General features: G+C 50.2%; 1 protein-coding gene across 1 annotated transcript in view; it reads right to left on the reverse strand.

The window, feature by feature from the left end:
- Window positions 1-17,673, reverse strand: part of LOC142254375 (phospholipase A2-like) — a 114,446-nt gene that overhangs the window by 66,682 nt on the left and 30,091 nt on the right. The window contains exon 2 of the mRNA XM_075325420.1: window positions 1,605-1,755. Coding sequence (XP_075181535.1) covers window positions 1,605-1,755 — 151 coding nt within the window. The remainder of the gene's footprint in view (window positions 1-1,604; window positions 1,756-17,673) is intronic.

Raw genomic sequence — 17,673 nt, forward strand, 5'->3', positions numbered from 1 at the left:
ATGTAATATTACCAGTTATGTATATTAGATTTTATGACAGGGTATTGATCCAGGGAACTATCCTGATTGCCGGATGTGGACGAAGGAAGGAAATTTTTTCCCCATTGGAACTTGTTTGCCACATTGGGTTTTTTTTTTTTTTGCCTTAATCTGGATCAACATGTTAGGCTACGGGTTGAACTAGATGGACTTAGAGTCTCCCTTCAACCTTAAAAACTATGATACTATGATACTATGATACTATGAAGGTGGTGCTCCATCCCCCATGCTGCGCACCCCCCATTGTGCTCCATCCTCCATGCTGTGCACCCCCATTGTGCTCCATCCCCCATGCTGCGCACCCCTCATCGTGTTTCATCCCCCCATTCTGGGCACCCCCCATCGTGGTCCACCCCCCATGCTGCACCCCCATCGTGCTCCATCCCCCATGCTGCACTCCCCATCGTGCGCCATCCCCCATGCTGCGAACCCCTCAGAGAGGAGTATAATAGGAGGATTATAATAGGAGGAGTATAATGGGAGGAGTAGTCCTGGGAAAAGAGGAGTATAATGGGAGGAGTTGTCCTGGGGGGAGGTGTAAAGGTGCCCAATGTGTGGGGGGTCGTGGCCTAGGAGGCATTGTGCACGGGGGCGTGGCCTAGTGGGCATTGCATACGGGGGCATGGCCTAGCGGGCATTGCGTGTGGGGGCGTGGCCTAGCGGGCATTGCATGAGGGGGGCATGGCCTAGCAGGCATCGCGTGCGGGGCGTGACCTAGCGGGCATCGCGTGCGGGGGGCGGGCCTGGCCAAACGGTTAATCCATGCGGGGGGCGGGGCCAGGCCGAGCCGAGTGGCCAATCTGTGTGGAGGGGCGGGGCCAGGCCGAGCCCAGCGGCCAATCTGACAGTTGTCACTGTAACGACACAATGTCGCTGTAACGACACAACTTTGGAGCAAGACAGACAGACAGACAGAATAAGGCAATTATATATATAGATTTATTTTGCTCCTATAACAACCAATCATAGCTGCTATTAATAACCTATAGCTCACAGCTCCATTGATTTTCATGGAGGCAGGTTTTTTGGAAAGTAACTGTGAAGCGCAGGGTTAAATTATTCCGTCAAAACATAGTCTCTGACGTTCCCTGAGTCACATGGGGCGTCTGTGCAAAATTTTGTGATTGTAAATGCGACGGTGCAGATTCCTTTAGTGGACACACACACACACATACACACATACACTCACATACACTCAGCTTTATATATTAGATAGGGATGACTGCATGTTTTGCATTCAATAGGTGATAATACACTTAAGGAATTGACACTATAGTGTGGACTCAAAGGTAGTTTTGCTTTAAGAGTTTTTACTGATATATAAATCCTTGTAAATAATGGAGCAGCTGGTCCTCTCCCAGGCAGGGCGATAAGATAAAGCAGGAAACCACAAAAGCAAACAAGAAATAAGCTAGCCTTCCATAATGGCTAACTACTTGTGATTTCCAGAAATATGTCACTGACTCTTTTTTTTAAATTGGTAACATTGTAATTGTCAAATTGGTTCAGTAATGAAAACAGTTGAACTTAACTAAGTTTGAGGTAATAAATAGATATGAGCAAACCTGTTCGGTAGAGGTTCAGTAATTTCAAATTTGTTATGAGCCTTAGCTTATTTGTTTGGGCTCGGTAATCCCGAGCACTTTCTCCAAAAGTCAGTAATGTTCGTTTTTGTTCGGATTCTGCCCCTGAACACTGGCTGTGTTTCCAAAAATGCTTTTTTTATTAGCATTGTCTGCTTTTCTATAGGCTTGTGGTGCTGTCTGATGAGGGAATGTGTAAAATCAGTGGGGGAGGTGGGGACTTTGGACCGGGAGAAGGCTTTTGTTGTGTGGCGTCATTTTTTTCCCTTGTGGATGTTGCTGCAGCCAATGACAGTGCAGCAAACATCCACAAGGTTCAGACAGGATGGCTTCTGTGATTGGCTGCCTAAGCCACATGTCCGTGTGCATATAAAATGCGGAGCTGCAGCCGGGGCTGCTAGACAGTGAGCTTAGTTAGGGGTTTAACGCTAGGTAGTTGAGATAGATAGGAGAGCGATAGTTTAGAATAGGGATGTGCAGTGTAGGGAAAGGTATGTGTGTGTGCCGCAAATTGGCACATTTCTTCATCGATATAGGGATTGGTACTTGTAGTGCCAGCTAAAGAGTTGCAAGTGAAGCATATCAATAGGTACTGCTACGTATTACTGCCTGCTCAAAAGTATGTGAACACATTTACAGGTATTGCTAGTTAGCAATGACTGGCCTAAAATGTTGATAGGGAAATATGTAAAAAGTATTTCTTGGCAATTTTAATTGCCTGGTCAACATTCTGCAAACACAGTTATAGGTATTGTTACTTGTTAGTGCCTGGCCTGAAACATATTCTAGGGAAGTATCTAAATAGAGATATACCTTGACGAGGTTTTGGGGCTCAGTTACATTGATCAATACGATTGCTAAATATCTCCTTTTTCCTAATATTCATGGCAGGTATGCAATTCATTATTCACATGTTCAAGTTAGCAAGTAGCATTTTTCATTGTATTTTCCAATATTTTTCCATATGCTTGAGGCATTATACCATTATCTAACTTTGATGCCTGCTGAAAATTTGCTGTTGAACAAGCTAAAAAGATCTGCTTCAAATATTCCCAGGTTCAAGAGGAGGAAAGCATCTGCACTGATGCCCAAAATCTTTGTGAGTTGGATCCTGGCCTGGAAAAAGTATGGTCCCAGCAGGATCCCAACCCTCCTCAACTGACATAACCCCCAGGGGAGAAGTGATGATGATGATGATGAGACTCAGATACCCGAGGTACACGCATACTGTTCTGTGATGTCGGGTCAGGAAGAGGAGGAGGTGGACAACATAGAGCATGACAATGAGGTTGGAGACACTTATTCTGAACCCACAGGCTCACAGCTGAGTAGCTCAGCAGATTACGAGGAGGAAGCCGAGGATGTTACAGTGCCAATTTCCACATGTAGTGATGCAACCATGAGAAACACTGCATCCTCAACCACAACTCTGGCTGTAGCTAACAGCGGTTGGAGGTCTGCAGTTCACAGGAAGGGTTGTCTAGTCTGGGCCTTTTTTGAAATCGCAAAAGACGCAGGCACATGCACAACAAACATGCATTACTATGTGAATCTTACTGTGTTAAAATGCTGACTAATGGACCTACCCAACCACCGGCCAACAAATCAACATCGTCTGCTGTTTCTTCCTCCTCCTGTGTCACCTGCTACACTGGGGATGAGTGAGGGTCTATCAGGTTTTACAGAAGTGACCATGCCTGGTGTTTTTGATCCATGTTGTAGCAATATGTATGTGCTGTATGTCCCCTAGGGGCCTCTAGAGGTCTCTCTTCTTGTATGTGTTCACAAGCAAGTGGGAACTCGCTGGTACTGCAGACAGAGTGCAGGCAGCAGAGAGAGATGTTATGGCTGACAATACCACCTAATAAAGAGCCTGAAGATCTGCACTGAGTGTGATTACTGAGAGACACAACAACAGAACATGGTGGCAGCTGGGCACAGAACCTTCATGTGACACCTGCAAATCCTCAGAGATTGTGTGTGAGACTGGGACTGTACAGAACATCATAGCAACTGTGAGTACAGATTTCCTGTCATTATCATACCTCCCAACTTTTAAAGAAGGAAAAGAGGGACAAAGTTTGCGGCGCGCGGCAAATTTTTAGGCCACGCCCCTAACCACACCCATTTCACAGTCACGCCCATATCCACTCCCCATCCACACCCATTCAGCACGGACACGCAGGCAGCCGGCGGGCCTCCAGCACGGACACGCAGGCAGCCGGCGGGCCTCCAGCACGGACACGCAGGCAGCCGGCGGGCCTCCAGCACGGACACGCAGGCAGCCGGCGGGCCTCCAGCACGGACACGCAGGCAGCCGGCGGGCCTCCAGCACGGACACGCAGGCAGCCGGCGGGCCTCCAGCACGGACACGCAGGCAGCCGGCGGGCCTCCAGCACGGACACGCAGGCAGCCGGCGGGCCTCCAGCACGGACACGCAGGCAGCCGGCGGGCCTCCAGCACGGACACGCAGGCAGCCGGCGGGCCTCCAGCACGGACACGCAGGCAGCCGGCGGGCCTCCAGCACGGACACGCAGGCAGCCGGCGGGCCTCCAGCACGGACACGCAGGCAGCCGGCGGGCCTCCAGCACGGACACGCAGGCAGCCGGCGGGCCTCCAGCACGGACACGCAGGCAGCCGGCGGGCCTCCAGCACGGACACGCAGGCAGCCGGCGGGCCTCCAGCACGGACACGCAGGCAGCCGGCGGGCCTCCAGCACGGACACGCAGGCAGCCGGCGGGCCTCCAGCACGGACACGCAGGCAGCCGGCGGGCCTCCAGCACGGACACGCAGGCAGCCGGCGGGCCTCCAGCACGGACACGCAGGCAGCCGGCGGGCCTCCAGCACGGACACGCAGGCAGCCGGCGGGCCTCCAGCACGGACACGCAGGCAGCCGGCGGGCCTCCAGCACGGACACGCAGGCAGCCGGCGGGCCTCCAGCACGGACACGCAGGCAGCCGGCGGGCCTCCAGCACGGACACGCAGGCAGCCGGCGGGCCTCCAGCACGGACACGCAGGCAGCCGGCGGGCCTCCAGCACGGACACGCAGGCAGCCGGCGGGCCTCCAGCACGGACACGCAGGCAGCCGGCGGGCCTCCAGCACGGACACGCAGGCAGCCACAGTGAGGCGGCCGGTCGCCTTCACAGACAGGCGGCCGGCCGCCTTCACAGACAGGCGGCGGGCCGCCCGCACAGAGAGGCGGCCAGCCGCCCGCAGAGAGAGGCGGCCGGCCACCCGCACAATGAGGCGGCGGGCCGCCCGCACAGACAGGCGACGGGGGGCGCCCGCACAGACAGGCGGCAGGGGGGCGCCCGCACAGACAGGCGGCAGGGGGGCGCCCGCACAGACAGGCGGCAGGGGGGCGCCCGCACAGACAGGCGGCAGGGGGGCGCCCGCACAGACAGGCGGCAGGGGGGCGCCCGCACAGACAGGCGGCGGGGGGCGCCCGCACAGACAGGCGGCAGGGGGGCGCCCGCACAGACAGGCGGCAGGGGGGCGCCCGCACAGACAGGCGGCAGGGGGGCGCCCGCACAGACAGGCGGCAGGGGGGCGCCCGCACAGACAGGCGGCAGGGGGGCGCCCGCACAGACAGGCGGCGGGGGGCGCCCGCACAGACAGGCGGCGGGGGGCGCCCGCACAGACAGGTGGCGGGCCGACCGCACAGACAGGCGGCCGGCCGACCGCACAGACAGGCTCCAGCCGGGGGTGAGGGGGGAGGGAGGGAAATCAGCACTGGGGAGATTAGTTTACTGTACCAGCAGCACAGGCAGCGCTCCTCTCTATGCCACGTCTACTAGGATGGTAGGAGGGAAAAGCAGGGAGGCGGAGAGAGAGTGGGTGGGCGGAGCCCGGGAGCCGGCCGTCCCGCCCGTGGCAACGGGACAAACAACGTAAAGCGTGAAAGTCCCGCTGTATCCGGGACGGTTGGGAGGTATGCAGCATGTTAGAATGTGTACATAAGATCCCGCTGGTGGTGGCCGCAGCTTATAGGCCCCAAATCTGGTGACAGGTTCCCTTTAAAGTGAACCTGTCAGGTGCAATATGCACTCAGAGCCATGAGCAGATCTGGGTACATATTGCTAATCCCTGCCTAACCGTCCCTGTATACACTAGCATAGATAAAGAGATCAAGAACAAATATTTTTAAAGATCTTATATCTTATGCTAATGAGCGCGGGGACTAGTCACAAGGGCGTTACTTCACTTGGCTAGTCGGCTCGCATAGCATGTTAGCATGTTATTACGCCCCTGTGTGAGTACTAACACGCTATGTGAGCCGACCTGCCAAGTGAAGTAACGCCCTTGGGACTAGTCCCCGCGCTAATTAGCATAAGATATAAGCTCTTTAAAAATACTTTTTCTATAGATGCCTTTATCTATGCTAGTGTATACAGGGACAGTTAGGGAGGGATTAGCAATATACACCCAGAACTGCTCCTGGCTCTGAGTGCAGATTGCACCTGATAGGTTCCCTTTAAAGGGAAACTGTCACCAGAAATTTAGCAAAAAAAATAAAAGATTCCCCTCTGCAGCTCCTGGGATGAATTCTGGAAAGGTTCCTGTTGCTATTGTGCCCCCTTTGAGACCTAAAATAATACTTTATGAAGTCTTACCTTTTTGTATGCAAATCTGTTTTTATGGTCACGGGGGCGGGCTGCCTGGCGTCCGTTATTCCCCCTCCTGCCGTTGTACGCCGTCCCCCATTGCTCATTTCCATACATGAGGACGCCTTCCTCATGTAACTGTCCTCCTGAAGTTTTGTGCATGCCCAGTGCCACTCTCGCGGGAGTAAGCACTGTGCAAAGTGTGAACGCTTTTGAGGTGATTGCGCAGGCGCGAGATTATGGGCGGCGCTGTGATTGTCATCAGCAGCGTTATCCAAGTACCCACCCATAATCTTGTACCCACGCTTCTCACTCTGCCTCCACCGTTATGCGCAAGCACTGGCCATATGAACCATGTTACCTATTACCGTGGGCGCGAGATTATGGGCGGCGCTGTGATTGTCATCAGCAAAGTCATCCAAGTACCCGCCCATAATCTCGTGCCCGCGCTTCTCACTCTGCCTCCACCGTTATGTGCAAGCACTGGCCATATGAACCACGTTACCTATTACCATGGGCGCGAGATTATGGGCGGCGCTGTGATTGTCATCAGCAGCGTCATCCAAGTACCCGCCCATAATCTCGTGCCCGCGCTTCTCACTCTGCCTCCACCGTTATGTGCAAGCACTGGCCATATGAACCACGTTACCTATTACCATGGGCGCGAGATTATGGGCGGCGCTGTGATTGTCATCAGCAAAGTCATCCAAGTACCCGCCCATAATCTCGTGCAAGCAGTAATAGGTAACATGGTTCATATGGCCAGCACTTGCGCATAACGGTGGAGTCAGAGGGAAAAGTGCGGGCACGAGATTATGGGCGGGTACTTGGTTAACGCTGCTGATGACAATCACAGCGCCGCCCATAATCTCGTGCCTGCGCAATCACCTGAAAAAGCGTTCACATGCGCAAAACTTCGGGAGGACAGTTACATGAGGAAGGCGTCCTTGTGTATGTAAATGAGCAATGGGGGACTGCGTAAAGCGGCAGGAGGGGGAATAACGGACGCCAGACAGCCCGCCCCCGTGACCATAAAAACACATTTGCATACAAAAAGGTAAGACTTCATAAAGTATTTTTGTAGGTCTCAAAGGGGGCACAATAACAACAGGAACCCTTCTAAAAGCAGCCCAGGAGCTGCAGAGGGGAATCTTTTATTTTTATTGTGAAATTTCTGCTGACATGTTCCCTTTAACTGGTAGGGGAGCCAGGATAAAGCAGAGCTGAAGCTGTTGGGAAGCTAGGACCCAGCAGCTCTGCTCCACAGGCAGGAGACCACTGATCGGTAATAGAAGCCTGCAGATGTCACTCTGCATAGGTTATTGTCACTGCTATCTGCAGGAGAGAGAAGTGCTGATTGCACGGTCTCCTCAGCTTCCTGACTCCCCGCGTGTCTGCAGCAGTGAGAAGCCGCACACGGGGAATCAGAGAACAGCTGCAGACAAACGCAGGCTCCGGGACTGGGGGGGGTCGGCTCTGGTGCAGGGGGGGGGGGCTCTGCTGCAGGGGGGGGTCGCTCTGCTGCAGGGGGGTCGCTCTGCTGCAGGGGGTGATTCATACCTCAGCAGCAGTCACAGGAGTAGGTGCGCGCTCGGCTCTGTAATGAATAGTAGAAGGGAGAAACAGCGAGGCAGGGCTACAGTGGGTGGGTGGAGCCGGGACAATCAGCCTCACGGGCGGGACCCGGGATCAAAGGCTCAGAAGAGGGACTGTCCCGCTGTATCCGGGACGGTTGGGAGGTATGCATTATACAAGATGGAGACTGGTCTGAAGCCCCCTCAGAAACTGGATGTCTCATCATGTAATCTATCCCAGACATGGAGACACTGGAAAGACGAGTTTACTCTGTATATGGATCTGACAGTGGCCCCCAGTGATGACAAACGTAAAGTAAAGCTGTTTTATTACTTAATTGGGGAAAAAGGCAGAAAACTAGCCCAAACCTTACTGCCAGACACAGACCACCTCGTCCTAGCAGATATTGTGGAGGCATTTGATAAGCACTGTGACCCCAAGAGAAATGAGACTGTGGAGAGATACAAGTTTTTCACAAGACAGCAGGTGGATGGTGAAAATGTGGATAGATATGTGACAGAGCTGAGGACATTGGCTGCAACATGTGGCTTTGGGGAAATCAGAGACAGCCTCATAAGAGACAGAATTGTATGTGGCATTATGGACACTCGCCTCAGAGAAAGGTTACTCAGAGACGAAGAGCTGACCTTAGAGAGATGCATGAAAATCTGCAGGGCTGCAGAGCTGACAAAGCGCAGCCTGAAGATGATGGCAGGCACCAGTGATAATAATGATGATGATGAGGTACATGCAGTATCTATGAGAGGAAAGACAAGACCAAGCTCCCCTATAAGCATGATCCACTGCAAATATTGTGGTAAGAGACATGAGAGAGACAAGACCAAGTGTGCAGCATATGGTGAAACCTGCAGGTTATGTGGCAAGAAGAATCATTTCTCAGCTGTCTGCAGGCTGGGAACAAGCAAACAGCATAAGGCTATGTGCGCACGTTGCGTACAGTCACTGTAGAAATTTCTGCAGCGATCTGAAGAGCACATGTGCGCTTTAAATCGCTGCAGAAATGTCCATAGTGAAAAAAAAAAAAAAAGATTCCATGCGCTCTGCCTGTAGCTCCTGCCATAGACAGAGCAGGAGCTGCCGGCAAAGCGCACAGAAGAAGTGACATGTCACTTCTTAGAACGCAGCGCTTCGGCAGTAGTAGCGCATGCGCTGCGCTCTAAAATGCCATGTGCGCACAGCCCCTGCACAATCTCCATAGACTGTGCAGGGGACGCAGGACGCATGCAGTTACGCTGCGCTACAAAGCGCAGCGTAACTGCATGTATTTACGCAAGTGCGCACATAGCCTAAACAGGTCCACACTGTGACACCAGACACTGACAGTGCAGAGGACATTACATGGCTACAGCTGCAACCTGCAACAGAGAATGTCAATGTAATCAGGCAGCCAGTAGTCAAGGATGCCAAGCAGCTCTATGCACCCTTCCTGTTGGATGAGAAGCCCATTAGATTTCAGCTGGATTGTGGAGCAAGCTGCAATGTAATTCCAAGTGCTCTGCTGAACAAACAGGTTTCCATTGAGCCAACGGACAAGGTACTGGTGATGTACAACAAAAGTGTTCTGAAACCTATGGGGACATGTAAGCTCAAAATACGGAACCCATGTAACAGGAAGAGTTACAGAGCTGAATTTACCGTGCTGCATGGTGGGAACCATGTACCAATACTGGGAGTAAAAGCAGTGCAGGCAATGGACTTAATAAAAGTACAGTCGCAGAACATTATGTCTGTTGAGGTTTCCCAGGATATACCAAATCCCAAACTAAATGCAGAGCGCAATTTGGACTTTCAAAAAATAAAAATGGAGTATGCTGATTTATTTGAAGGTGATGGGTGCTTTGAAGGTAAATACAGGCTAGAAATTGATAAAACCGTGCAGCCTTCCAGATTACCTACAAGAAGGGTGCCTGTAGCTTTAATGCAACCACTGAAAGTAGAGCTACAAGATTTACAGAAAAGGCATGATGGAACCAGTCCAGAAGAGTACAGATTGGATCAGCAGTTTGGTCATAGTGCAGAAACCATCAGGCAAGTTAAGAATATGCATTGATCCGAAGCCACTCAACACGGCGCTGAAAAGAAATCATTACCCGATGTCAACATTGGATGATGTTCTCCCAGATCTATCAAAGGCTAAAATATTTTCTGTATGTGATGTCAAAAATGGATTCTGGCATGTGGAACTGACTGAAGAATCAAGTTTATTGACAACATTTTCTTCACCATTTGGACGCTATAAATGGCTGAGACTGCCCATGGGACTAAAACCTGCTCCGGAGATGTTCCAGCAGAAATTGATGCAGGCTTTGGAAGGACTTCTTGGAGTAAAAACAATAGCAGATGATATCCTTATAGTGGGAGAAGGTGAAGATATGGAATCTGCAATCAAGGATCATGATCAGAAGATGATACAATTTTTGGACCGATGTAAAGCAAAACAAATAAAGCTGAACGTGGACAAATTCAAACTGAAAATGACAGAAGTTGCATATATTGGACATCTTCTGACCTCAAATGGTGTTAAAGTGGATCCAGAAAAGGTGAGAGCAATTCAAGATTTGCCAACCCCAACTGATGTGTGTGGAGTACAACAATTTCTGGGCATGGTAAATTATCTCTCCAAGTTTTGCAAGCATCTGTCAGATATGTGTGCGCCACTGAGACAGCTAACCCACAAAGATGTGCTCTGGGAATGGACAGAAAACCAGGAAACTGCTTTCCGGTCAGTAAAGAAGGCTATTGCAGATGCAGCAACCCTGAAGTATTTCGACCCAGATCGAGAAGTGGTGGTACAATGTGATGCTTCAGAAAAAGGGCTTGAAGCTACACTAATGCAGAACAAACAGCCAATCACGTTTGCAAGCAGAGCCCTAACAGCAACAGAGCAGGGATATGCTCAGATTGAGAAGGAGTTACTGGCTGTGGTATTTGGGATGGAGAAGTTTCACCAGTACACCTATGGTTGACGAGTAACAGTGCAATCTGATCACAAGCCATTGGAGAGCATTACAAAGAAACCACTACTAAATGCCCCAAAGAGACTACAGCGCATGCTGTTACGACTTCAGAAATACGATTTTGACATCTGTTACTGTCCAGGAAGAGACTTACTGATTGCAGATACTCTAAGCAGAGCATACCTACCTGTCACAAATGATGAGGAGAATGAAATTGAAACCATCAATATGTGTGACTATCTGGCGGTGTCAAAAGACAAGTTTAAGCAAATACAGACTTGTACAGAGAAGGATAAAATACTCCAGATCTTAAAGACTGTCATCTTGCAGGGCTGGCCAAAATACAAGCAGCATGCATCTAGGGAAGTTTCTCCATTCTTCCACATAAGAGATGAACTGTCAGTGCAGCAAGGAATAATCTTTAAAGGAGACAGAGCTGTTATACCAGAAGCACTCAGGAGAGACATACTGGAAACACTGCACTCTTCGCACTTAGGCAGGGAAGGATGTCTACGGCGAGCAAGAGAATCTATTTATTGGCCAGGAATGAATGACCACATTAAAAACTATATAGCACAATGTGAAATATGTGCATCCTGCTGTGATAAGCAACAAAAGGAGACATTGCAACCTCATGAAATTCCACAGAGGCCTTGGTCAAAAATTGGAACAGATGTGTTCACATGGAATGACAAAGAATACCTGATTACAGTGGACTATTTATCTAACTTTTGGGAGATTGATTTGTTACAGGACACAAGGGTGAGAACAGTGATTAAAAAACTCAAGGCCCATTTTGCCAGGTATGGCATTCCGGATATCGTGTTCTCTGACAATGCTGCTCAGTTTACTTCAGAAGAGTTTAAAACTTTCAGCAAGAGATGGGAATTTGAACACCAGACGTCTTCTCCAAGATATCCACAGAGTAATGGCAAAGCAGAGTCCGCAGTAAAAACGGCCAAAAGACTCCTTAAAAAAGCAAAACAGGCAGGTACTGATTTATATCTGTCTATACTGGATCATAGAAACACACCCACCCAAGGCATAGACAGCAGTCCGGCACAGAGGCTCATTAGTAGACGTACAAAGACACTCATACCAACCGCTAGTCATCTGTTAAAGCCAAAGTTGGTGGGAAACATCAAAGCTCAACTAAAGAAAAATCAAGAGAGGCAAGCTTTCTATTACAATAAATCTGCAAAGGATCTGCCACATCTCCAGAGGAATGACAACTTATGGCTGCAGCCAAGCAGCAAATACGACAAACACTGGCAAAAGGCAAAGGTTGTCCAGAAACTAGGACCTCGATCCTACGAAATTTTAATAGAAGACGGAAGAAGCCTAAGGAGAAATAGGAGATATTTGAGGAAAACACAAGAACAAGATGATTCATGGCCTTTTGAACAATATCCTGATACCCAAGATAACGAGGCAGCAAGTCCAAGCCAAGTACCAACAGTGACTGCTGACCATCAGGGTGAGACTGTTAACCAGAGACAGGCAATATCAGAAGGCACATTACCAGAATCAGAACAACTACCAAAGGTGGACATTGACTCTTCTTATGTTACTAGGGCGGGCAGAATGATCAGAAAGCCTGCACACCTCAAGGATTATATCTAACTGTATATATTGTAATTCTCTTTTACTTAGATTAATTATTGTGTTTATTAAGTTTGATTGTTATTCTTGTTTAAAGAGAAAGGATGTAGCAATATGTATATGCTGTATGTCCCCTAGGGGCCTCTAGGGGTCTCTCTTCTTGTATGTGTTCACAAGCAAGTGGGAACTCACTGGTACTGCAGATAGAGTGCAGGCAGCAGAGAGAGATGTTATGGCTGACAATACCACCTAATAAATAGCCTGAAGATCTCCACTGAGTGTGATTACTGAGAGACACAGCAAACAGAACACATGTAAGACACCAAGAACACCACATGTTTCTCAATCCAGCATTCCATCTCCCACTACACCTCTCTCCCAGTTCACTGTTCGGCCATATACACCTTACTCCACCTCTCTCAGCACAGCAGCCAGCCCTCAGTCCCGCAGTTTTGGTCATATAAAAGATCATTTCCTCCCACACATGACAAAGCAAAGTGGTTGAACTTCACAATATCAAAACTGTTGGCTAAGGAAATGCTGCCTTTCCACCTAGTAGATACAGAGGGTTTCGGAAACCTGATGGCCATTGCAGTCCCCCAGGACCAGTTGCCCAGTCACCATTACTTCTCTAATAAAGCTTTGCCTGTGGTACACCATCATGTCGCAGCCAAGATTATCTTTTCCTTGAAAAACTCTGTGTCTCCCAGGGTGAATTTCACCATGAACAACTGGATGAGCAAGCATTCACAGGGGCATTACATCTCACTGACTGAGCACTGGGTTATTCTGGTGGCTGCAGGGACAGGTAGGTAAGGGGCTGCTTCCCAAGTCTTGAAATCCCCAAGGCTTGCGAGACAAACCTCTGGATCTATCGCTTCCTCTTCTGCTTACTCCACCTCCTCTAGCACCTCCACCTGCACCCCGAGTCTCTCCCTTAATGTAACATGTGTTCCAAGAGTGCAGCAAGAATCCCCCCCACCTCCATACTGTCAAGACTCAACACAATAAGACAGTGCTGACATTAATCTGCTTCAGAGAACGCAGTCACACAGCTGCAGAGTTGTGGACCGCCTTCTTGGTCGAGTTTCATCAGTGGCTGTCTCCACTGAACCTAGAGCCAGGGAAGGCTGTGTGCGACAATGGTGCAAACCTGTTAGCAGCCCTACTCCTGGGTGAAATTGCACATGTGCCGGGCATGGCTCATGTCCTGAACCTGGTTGTACAGAAATTTCTTGCCCGCTATCCCTGGCTGGATGCGCTGCTGCAGAAGGCACGGACATTTGTCCTTACTGCCGATGTTCGCATCCCGCATCTAATCAATTTGCAACGCTACAAAGGACTTTCGGCCTACCAGTTAACCAATTGATATGCGATGTGCAAACATGGTGGAATTCCACTCTGCACATGTTGCAGTGACTGTGGCATCAGCAGCAAGCCCTGGTTTCGAAATGGCTACTAAGATGTTTCGTACTATCCGCATTACTTTTTCCGGTCATCCATATTTTCAAGCACACTTTGAATAGTCTGCGGGAGGGGGTGGTGTTCCCAGAGGAAGAGGAGGAAGCAGAAGATAATGAGGAAGAGATAGCAATATCTATAAGGTCTGGAGTGTCGTTGCACAGGCGGGAGGCATGGGAGAGCGGAGTTCAGCAATCAAGGTGCGGTCATGGTACCAGACAAACTGTTAGTGAAGGTACAGGAGCTGAGGAATGAATGGAGAAGGATGAGGAGTAAGAGGTAATGAGTGCGCAACAGTTGTCCGTGGTTGGTGGGAGGGGATGGAGGTAGCAAACCCAAGCCTAACCCGGCACCAACCCAACATGGACTTGGACCGCATGGAAGCGTTTGACACATGAGCGCCTTCTTGCTTTTTTTATTTACAACATGATGTCCATATCGTTAGTATTAGAAATAGTACTGACTATTGGGTTGCCACTCTATTAGATACATGGTACAAGAATCAATTTATCAAGATGGAAAGGGACGCGTGGATGCTGGATTATCGAAAGAAGCTTGCAGACCATCTTAACAGTAGTTTTCCACAAGACAGCAGTGAGGCACACAGCGTGCATCACAGTTCTAGAATTCAATCAATGGGCACATTGCGTCATTAACGCAGAAATAATAGCAGCAGTAGTTCAAGTGCCAGAAGCAATTTCTGTGATTTGTGGCACACATTTTTTACACCCTTGCATGCACCAGCAGAACAGAGTAGAAATCTGATGCGTAGTGATTGACTGGAGAGATTGTGCAGGAGTATCCAGAGCTCAACATCAATGCCATAAGGGGGGATTGGACTCTTTTGCATTTTGGTCTTCAAAAATGGAAGAGTGGTCTTAGCTCACCAGTCACACCTTGGAAGGTTTGGCCTGCCCAGCAGCCAGCGTTCTCTCAGAACGTGTCTTCAGTGCTGCTGGAAGTGTATTGACAAAAAAGTGCATTCGGCTGTCCCCTGAAAGTGTACACCACCTAATGTTCATAAAGATGAACAAAATGTGCATGTCCAGGGATTATGCCACCCCAGTCCCAGACTGTGCAGAATATACAATGGTATACTGCCAGGCTTCTATGAGCAAGAAGCCTACGCCTGTCTGTCATGTATCTCATGATTTTTAAAAACTAAATGCCAGGCTACATCCAGTTTGTTGCATGGACCATACCTCTCTGCTGCTTTAAAGGGAAGGTATTGTGGTTTTTTATTTTTGTATTAAAAATAGTGATTATGAAATCAAGTATTTCTAATACAAAATGAAAATCGCAGCTTATTTAGTTTTTATGTAATTCTTATTTTACTGGAGGCACTGGGGGCTGCCATGCTGGATTTGCCGTGTGTGTAACGACAGTAACTCCTTCCTTTATGGCAGCCCCTGTGCATAGACTCTGATAGTCGGGCTCCAACCCCATGAAGTACGTTACAGTGGGCGTCTGCTGTGACCTGGACGCGCCCTCTGGGCTGTCCAGGACACAGCAGAGGGAGGAGACCAGCGCCATTATTGTGGAGCTCACAGCGTATGCTGTTTGCTCCACTTTACCCCTGTCACCTGCCGGGATGTGTGAGTATGGGCCGCCTCCCCTCCCCTCGTTACTATCTCCGATGGCATCCCATCCCTCCGTTCTCCCCAGCCCCTGCTCTGCCCCAGCTACTGCCGCCGCCCCTCCCCCCGCCGTTACCGTCTCTAATGACACCCCCCTCCCTCCGTTCTCCCAAGTCCCCGCTCTGCCCGCTGCCGCAGCTCCCCTGGCTCTGCCCTCCACCGCTGCTGTGTGTGTGTCACAAGGTCCCCATCAGGGGTGATTGTGAGTGTGTGTCGGCGCGCTTGTGATGCTGTGCAGTGAGCTTCCAGGACCTGCGAGAGGATCACATGGGAAGCATGTGATATCTCCGGATGTTGTGAGTGTGTGTGCGCGCGATTGTACAGGCATGTGTGATATCGTGAGTGTGTGTGAGTGTATGCGATTGGATGTGTGAGTGTATGCGATCGGATGTGTGAGTGTATGCAATCGGATGTGTGAGTGTATGCGATCGGATGTGTGAAATGTCAGCCGGACGCAGGGGAGGATGGCATGCAGCACAGCTGCCTGGAGCGCCCACCGGAGGTAACAGGGAGGATGATGTGAAAGGTTTGTGTGTGTGTGTGTGTGTGTGGCACAAGGTCCCCATCAGGGGTGATTGTCTGTGTGTGTGTGTATATGGCACAAGGTCCCCATCAGGGGTGATTGTGTGTGTGTGTGTGTGTGTGTGTGTGTGTGGCACAAGGTCCCCATCAGGGGTGATTGTGTGTGTGTGTGTGGCACAAGGTCCCCATCAGAGGTGATTTTGTGTGTGTGTGTGTGTGTAGCATAAGGTACCCATCAGGGGTGATTGTGTGTGTGTGTGTGTGGCACAAGGTCCCTATCAGGGGTGATTGTGTGTGTATGTGTGTGTGTGTGTGTGTGTGTGTGTGTAGCATAAGGTCCCCATCAGGGGTGAGTGTGTGTGTGTGTGTGTGTATGGCACAAGGTCCCCATCAGAGGTGATTGTGTGTGTGTGTGTGTGTGTGTGTATGGCACAAGGTCCCCATCAGGGGTGATTGTGTGTGTGTGTGTGTGTGTGTGTAGCACAAGGTCCCCATCAGGGGTGATTGTGTGTGTGGCACAAGGTCCCCATCAGGGGTGATTGTGTGTGTGTGTGTGTGTGGCACAAGGTCCCAAAAGGGGTGATTGTGTGTGTGTGTGTGTGTGTGTGGCACAAGGTCCCCATCAGGGGTGATTGTGTGTGTGTGTGTGTGTGTGTGTGTGTGTGGCACAAGGTCCCCATCAGGGGTGATTGTGTGTGTGTGTGTGTGTGTGTGTGTGTGTGGCACAAGGTCCCCATCAGGAATGATTGTGTGTGTGTGTGTGTGTGTGTGTGTGTGTGTGTGGCACAAGGTCCCCATCAGGGGTGATTGTGTGTGTGTGTGTGTGGCACAAGGTCCCCATCAGGGGTGATTGTGTGTGTGTGTGTGTGTGTGTGTGGCACAAGGTCCCCATCAGGGGTGATTGTGTGTGTGGCACAAGGTCCCCATCAGGGGTGATTGTGTGTGCGTGTGTGGCACAAGGTCCCCATCAGGGGTGACTGTGTGTGTGTGTGTGTGTGTGCACACGCGCGCCACTGCATGTGAGTACCTGTGTGTGTACCAGTGATACTGTCTGCAGGGTTGTGTATCTAATACTATCCTGTGTGATACTGTCTGCTGAGCCGTGTATCAAATCCTCTCCTGTGTGATACTGTCTGCTAAGCTGTGTATCTAATCCTGTCGTGTGATACTGTCTGCTGAGCTGTGTATCTAATCCTATCCTGTGTGATACTGTCTGCTGAGCTGTGTATCTAATCCTATCCTGTGTGATACTGTCTGCAGAGCCATGTATCTAATCCTATCCTGTGTGATACTGTCTGCTGAGCCGTGTATCTAATCCTGTCCTGTGTGATACTGTCTCCTATGCTGTGTATCTAATCCTATCCTGTATGATGTCTGCAAAGCTGTGTATCTAATCCTCTGCTGTGTGATACTGTCTGCAGGGCTGTGTATCTAATCCTCTCCTTTGTGATACTGTCTGCAGGGCTGTGTATCTAATCCTCTTCTGTGTGATACTGTCTGCAGGGCTGTGTATCTAATCCTCTCCTGTGTGATACTGTCTGCTGAGCTGTGTATCTAATCCTATCGTGTAATACTGTCTGCTGAGCCGTGTATCTAATCCTATCCTGTGTGATACTGTCTGCAGGGATGTGTATCTAATCCTATCCTGTGTGATGTCTGCAAAGCTGTGTA

This window comes from Anomaloglossus baeobatrachus, chromosome 10 (genome assembly GCF_048569485.1).
Source record: "Anomaloglossus baeobatrachus isolate aAnoBae1 chromosome 10, aAnoBae1.hap1, whole genome shotgun sequence".
Taxonomy (NCBI): Eukaryota; Metazoa; Chordata; class Amphibia; order Anura; family Aromobatidae; genus Anomaloglossus; species Anomaloglossus baeobatrachus.